The sequence below is a fragment of the Pinus tabuliformis genome, chromosome 2_2 (genome assembly GCF_031772625.1).
Source record: "Pinus tabuliformis cultivar Carrire ecotype Pingquan chromosome 2_2, CPIR1, whole genome shotgun sequence".
Classification (NCBI taxonomy): domain Eukaryota; kingdom Viridiplantae; phylum Streptophyta; class Pinopsida; order Pinales; family Pinaceae; genus Pinus; species Pinus tabuliformis.
Genome location: NC_142300.1, coordinates 439,640,792 through 439,647,211, shown reverse-complemented (window position 1 = coordinate 439,647,211; position 6,420 = coordinate 439,640,792). Strand labels below are relative to the sequence as shown.

At 43.6% G+C, this 6,420-nt stretch overlaps 1 protein-coding gene across 1 annotated transcript; it reads left to right on the top strand.

Annotated features, from left to right (window-relative positions):
* Positions 1-4,818: 4,818 nt before the first annotated feature.
* Positions 4,819-6,108, top strand: LOC149193160 (uncharacterized). The gene has a single exon (XM_089407228.1). It carries the CDS (start codon positions 4,819-4,821, stop codon positions 6,106-6,108), a length of 1,290 nt encoding a protein of 429 aa, XP_089263354.1.
* Positions 6,109-6,420: the final 312 nt, after the last annotated feature.

Below are 6,420 nucleotides of genomic sequence, written 5' to 3'. Positions count from 1 at the left end.
GGCTCATGGAGCAACAGAGCACCAAAAGGGTTATTGGAGGAAAGCCTGGAGCTGGCCGGGCTGAACAGCCAAGGAGAAAGGGGTCTGCAGGAGCCGGGTTCTCAGGAGGAGGGTTTCCATCTGACAGATAAACCCTTCGGCTCTCAAGTAAGTAAAGATAAACCCTTTTTTACTGCTCCTTTCTTATCTGGAGGGCTTGAAGACATTGTTAATTACAAGGCGAAACAAGGGATCTGGAGATCTGTGGGAGGAGGTCTAAAATCTGACATAGCAGCGGTGGAGGGGGGTAGGACGCCGGCAATCACCAGATCCATAATTGCAAAAGGGACGTTTAGCCCCAGCCTGGGTACTGGCTTGGTTGGCTTAGGAGCAGGTGAACCCTCGGAGCTCAGGAAGGAACTCTATGGATCAGATATTGGATCGTTGGAAGAGGGCACCGGGATTGCAGAGGGCCTAGATAAAGGAACTGGAGGAAGAACCTCAGCAGACATCTTAGCCAAGGGAAGGCAAACCCAAGACAAGGCCGAGCACGAACATCAAGAAGAAGCGGTCAAGAGTGGCTCAAAAGCACAAGATAGGGAGGAGAACTCTGAGAAAGAAAAGACCGGGGAAAAAGGAAAAAACAGAAGCCCATCAAGAAGAAAAAATTCGAAGCTAACTTAGTCCTAGGTATGGATGTCCAGGTAGAAGATGCATTAGAGGTGGCTGAATGCACCCTGGTAGGGAGAGCTAGGGGTAAGAGTTACTCAGGTAAATTCATAAAACACTGGGCAGAACAACAGTGGAAGACGGCCCCGATTAAAAGTTTCAAGGTTCTAGTTCTAGTGAAAGGGTGGTTTATGGTGAGATTCGAAAGCAAGGAAGCGACGGACTGGGTAGTGGGAAGGAATTGGGCTTTTGGGAATCGCCCAGTACTATTCAAACGGTGGACTCCGCTATTTGACACGAAAAGGGAGAAGGTTGATGAGTTTCCTGTCTGGGTTCGGGCACCTGGTCTACCCCCGTTCCTCTAGGTAGAATCGGTCTTTAGATAGATAGGGAACTTTCTCGGCACATTCCTGGAGGCGGACATGTCCTTTATACAAACACACAACAGAGCCATGGCTCAGATCCTGGTCAGCTTAAACCCAAAAGAAGGTCTTGCGGAAACCATCAATCTTCAGTACAAATATTATGTCTTTGAACAACCGCTGGACTATGAACATCTACCATTTAGATGTCATAGATGCCACGAATACGGTCATCTGGCAAGAGACTGTCCGTTGGGCAATCGCAAAAGAAGGACTCAGAAGAATACCGACCAGGAAGAGAAAATAGCGGAGTTGAAAAAGGATTCTGGAACAGAGGAGCTATCTGAGGAGGACTCTATGGATGTGGACAAAAACCATGAAGGGGAACCTGAGGAACAGGCCCGAGAAGATCCGCCAGGTAAAGAGGAAGCGGCTGAGGACCAGCACGGATTAGAGAACCTGCCAAAGGAGCCCATCAATGAAACAACAGTCACCCCGGTCGAAGACTCAAAGGGTATGCAACTAGACTCAAGTAATCCATCTTTATCTCCTTCAGAAATTAAAGATGCTTGCTTGATATCTGGCTCACAAATCAATAACTGTATCTATGATGAACAATTAAATGTTGATAATATCACTGCTGCTATTCCTTCATTAGACCTGAACTGTGACGATGTTCCATTTGAGGAAAAGGAACCTGTTCCCTCCTCCCCTGTATGTCATTATAATTTACGATCCCTTGACAAAAAGCCTGCGAACCTAGAACCGGTCGGTGGTTTAGGTCCAACCTCGTCTCAGGCTTTTAAAAGGAAGGCTAGGGGCAGGAAATCAAACCTGTCTAAAGCACAGGTAAAAGCAAAGTTTGATGTGGCTGACAGAAAGCAAATGTCTATCCCTGGGGCGCTTAGAGCAGCAAATCCCCATGAGAATGTAATTAAATGATCCTTTTATCATGGAACTGCAGGGGTTTAGCCAGTAAACCCAAAAAACTGGCTCTCAAGGAGATAGTTATGCGTTATAATCCTGATGTTCTTCTACTGCAAGAGACTCTCGGTAAAAGTTTAGATGTGGAGATGACCCTTAGATCTATTCTCCCAGGCTGGCACTTTCTAGCAGTAGATTCTGTCGGACATTCGGGCGGAGTGGCCATGGGGTTCAGGGAAGGAAGGCTGCAGTTATTTAACCATTGGGGAATGGCTCATGCGCTAGGGATGGAGTTTCAATCACCAGAGTTCGGTTACCCCCTGTTGATCTTAAACATCTACGGGCCATGCCAGGGGAGGGTAAATTTCTGGACCGATCTACTGTCAAAATCAATGCTGAAAAGACAAAATCTGATTATAGGGGGTGATTTAAACTTCTCGTTGGGGAATGCTGAAGCCTGGGGTCCCTCGGCCAGAGAAGACCCGCTCTCTGATTTCTTCTCAAACACACTCTGCTCTCATAATCTGATTGATGTAAACCTAATCAAATTAAAGCCTACCTGGAGAAATCGAAGAGCAGGGGATGAAAGAATAGCAAAGAGATTGGACCGGTTCCTGATATGTGAAGATTTGGCAGCCAGAATTCCAATGTTCAGACAATGGGTGGGTGAGGGAGGAAACTCGGACCACTTCCCAGTTCTTCTTGAGATCTCCAAACCTCCCCATAAACCAGCGGCTCCATTTAAGTTCAATGCATCTTGGTTGCAAGAGGAATCCTACAACAGACTCTTTCGGGAAACATGGAAATCCCCAGATAGGAATTCAATGGAGAGTAAAGGCTTCCTTTTTATGGAAAACTTAAAAAGACTAAAGAAAGCTACTATGGATTGGGCGAAGATCAGAAAGCAAAAGCAGAATGAGGAGATAACCAAAATCGATGCAGAATTACAGGAACTGGAAGGCACTGAGTCGGATGGGTATGCAACGCAGGAATCCAAGGAAAGAATTTTGATGCTTGAAAGGCACAGGAACCAAATATTGTTGGCCAAAGAGGAGGATTGGAGGCTAAAGAGCAGGGTGATTTGGCTTAAAGTCGGGGATGAAAATACGAAATTCTTCCATAACTATGCAAAAGGGAGGAAAAACGTGAACACGATATGGAAGCTAAAAGATGATGAGGGCAGAGAGGCCAACACTTTTGAGTCTCTTTCCAATATGGGAAGGAATCACTTTCAGAACCTGTTTGCTGACCAAGGAGAGATAACCTTAGCAGAAGTGATCAGAACTGCCCAATGCTTTCCCCGGTATGTAGAGGAGGAAGAAGCAGAGAATTTAATCAGGGAAGTTTCCAAGGAGGAAGTGGAAAGCATTATAAAATCAATGGCAAAAGATAAGAGCCCAGGCCCGGATGGGTGGACCATAGAACTCTTCCAACATTTTTTTGAACAGATCGGAGCAGAATTAACTGAGGTGGTGGAAGAGTCGAGGAGGAAAGGAGAGATTTACACCCCTTTTAACTCAACATTCATAGCCCTTATTCCTAAAAAGGAGGATCCAGAATCCTTTGAAGATTTCAGGCCTATTTCATTGTGTAACTGTATATATAAAATTATTGCAAAAGTGATAGCTGTCCGTTTAAAACCGATTCTGTCAAAATGCATTTCAAGTGAACAGTTTGGATTCCTGGACGGTCGACAAATCCATGAAGCCATAGGAGTTGCGCAGGAGACAATTCACAGTGTCAGACAGACAAACAGGAAAGGAGTTGTGATTAAAATTGATTTGTCAAAAGCCTATGACAGGATCAGCTGGACATATTTGAGGATGTTATTAACTCATCTAGGCTTTAACCTGGATTTCATCAACTGGGTAATGGGATGCATCACTAGTGTCAGTTTTGCAGTTTTAATTAATGGGGAAATTTTGCAGTTTTAATTAATGGGGCATCATCCTCCTTTTTCAAAGGGCAGAGAGGACTAAGACAGGGATGCCCTTTATCGCCTCTGCTCTTTCTTCTAGTAGCTGAAGGGTTAAGCCAACTGATTCTGGAGGCCAGAAGAGAAGGTTCGGTAAAAGGTTTGGAAGTTGCTGTAAATATGTTCATTTCACACCTCCTTTTTGTAGATGATATATTATTATTTACAAATGGGAGCTTGAATGAAATTAAGGAACTAAAAAACATTCTTGATCTGTTCATGAAAGCGACAGGGATGCAAGTAAATCTCAGGAAGTCTCAGCTAATCATGGAAGGTTTCAATAGACATGAGAAAAGCCTGATTACTTCTTTTTTGCCTTTTGATGTATACAACATGGAAAATCCCTTCAAGTATTTGGGCTTCTGGCTGAAGCCAAATGCTTACAAAAAACAGGATTGGAATTGGCTGTTGGCTAAAATCGAAGCAAAAATCTCACATTGGAGTTATAAGTGGCTATCTAGAGCAAGTAGATTGACCTTAGTCAACTCTGTATTACAAGCCATGCCGGTTTTTTGGGTAGCCTTGACTTGGGTCCCTAAAGGGACTCTTAACAAGATAAGAAGGATATGCAGCAGATTTCTGTGGTCCGGTTCAAAGGAAGACTCAGTTCTTCCTTAGGTTGCATGGGAGAAAGTGGCGAGGCCAAAAGAATGGGGAGGGTGGGGAATCAAAAATCTCTATGACTTTAGCCTCTCCTTGGCTGCCAAATCTAGTTGGAAAATCATCAACTCGGAAAACCTTTGGACGAGAGTGGTGAAGCGGAAATATGTAGACCCTGTCCCTCTTGAAGAATGGATCAGGAACCCAAATAAGAAAGGAAGAAATGTTTCGGTGGTATGGAAGGCTACTACAGAGGCTTTTAAAGTTATCGAACAAGGTTTGGCATGGCAGGTTGGAAATGGAGAAAATATGAGAATAGGGAAAGATCCGTGGGTTGGTTGCAATGGAAATTTCGCTCTTTCCCCAGGTCTGATCAGACATCTTGAATCCAAGGGAATTCTCTTTCTAAATCAGGTTGAGAAAATCGGTCAGCCCATAATCTGGGGGCAAGCGTGGAAATCAGGAGAAGAATTAGAACTCAGACCTTTCTGGTGGAACGAGTGGAAGGCATTTACTCAAGAACTCTCCAGAACAAATGTAAGACTGAAAGGCAGTCCAGATCAATTGGTATGGGCTCATGCGGAATCCGGAGCTTACTCTCCAAAGTTCGGTTATAAATTTTTAATGTCAAAAAAAGGATGGGAAGAACCGGAATGGTGGGCCAAATTGTTATGGAAACTCAAATGCCCAAAAAAAGCCAGGTTATTCTTTTGGTGTATTCTCAAAAGGAAGATTCCAACATGGGACATTCTCCAATCCAGATATAAGCAAGGCCCGGGGAGATGCCCCTTATGTAAAGCTGACTCTGAGACTATAAGACATCTGTTTTTAGAATGCCCTTCTGTCAAAAGGATATGGGGGGAGGTCCAAAAACTCATTCAAAAACCGTTAAATTGGGAAGGGGAAAATTTATCTGTTGTTTGGGAAAAGTGGTGGCGGCAGTATTCAGAGGGGAACTTACGGAATCTACCCCCCATCATTTGCTGGGGAGTCTGGATTGCAAGGAACAGGTGTATTTTTTCAGACAAGGAAACCCCTGCTGAAATAACTGCACTTCAATGTACTGCAATTCTATCCAATATTCCAGAATCAGAGGAGGCAAGGAATCCCAAACAGATAAGAGAAGAACAAATCAAAGCAAGGATCCCATGGGCCTATTTTGATGGGGCTTCTCAGAACAATTCAGCAGGAGCAGGGATGATCATTCACCTAAATGAAAACCAAATTTTAAAAGCCTCAGTGGGTCTAGGCACCGGATCAAACAATTTCGCTGAACTATCCGCCTTAAAGCTCCTTCTTTGTTGGCTTATTCACAGGAACATCTTCACAGTTCAGATCTTTGGGGACTCTCTAAATGTAGTAAAATGGGTTAATGGACAAAGTAGATGTCAAAATTATATGCTGAGACCTTTATTAGAAGAAATCCTGAATCTAAAGTTTTCATTTAATGTTTTTTCACTTGGCCATATATACAGGGAACGGAATGAAGCAACAGACAAGCTTTCTAAGGAAGGTTTACAACAAAATATGGGCAGCTGGCGAATAGCAGAGGAAGATCATGGTCAGATCCGTGTGTCGGATCAGCCTCCCTATGCATAGTCTTTTTTGTTTTCTGTCTGATGATATATATATACTATAAAAACTGATGTAAACTGGATGCGAGTACAGCTGTCTTTTGGCAAACTGTTGGTATATTTTCTTTTCTGATTTCCATGGTATCTATTTCCAAATATGGGTTGTTTTCCTCATTGAGGAGACCCAGGAGTAGATGCGCGACTTAGAACACTGTTAAATTTTGATTTATATGGGCTGATTTTAGTGAGTAACTGGAATTGGGTGCTGAATCTTTTGGCCCAGGTTTCCAGAGCCTTCTTTTCCCAGCTTTTGTACAGAAAAGGTAGCCTCTTTTCT

Coding starts and splice junctions, on each gene's coding strand:
- LOC149193160 (XM_089407228.1), top strand. CDS start 4,819: ATGAGAATAGGGAAAGATCCGTGGGTTGGTTGCAATGGAAATTTCGCT.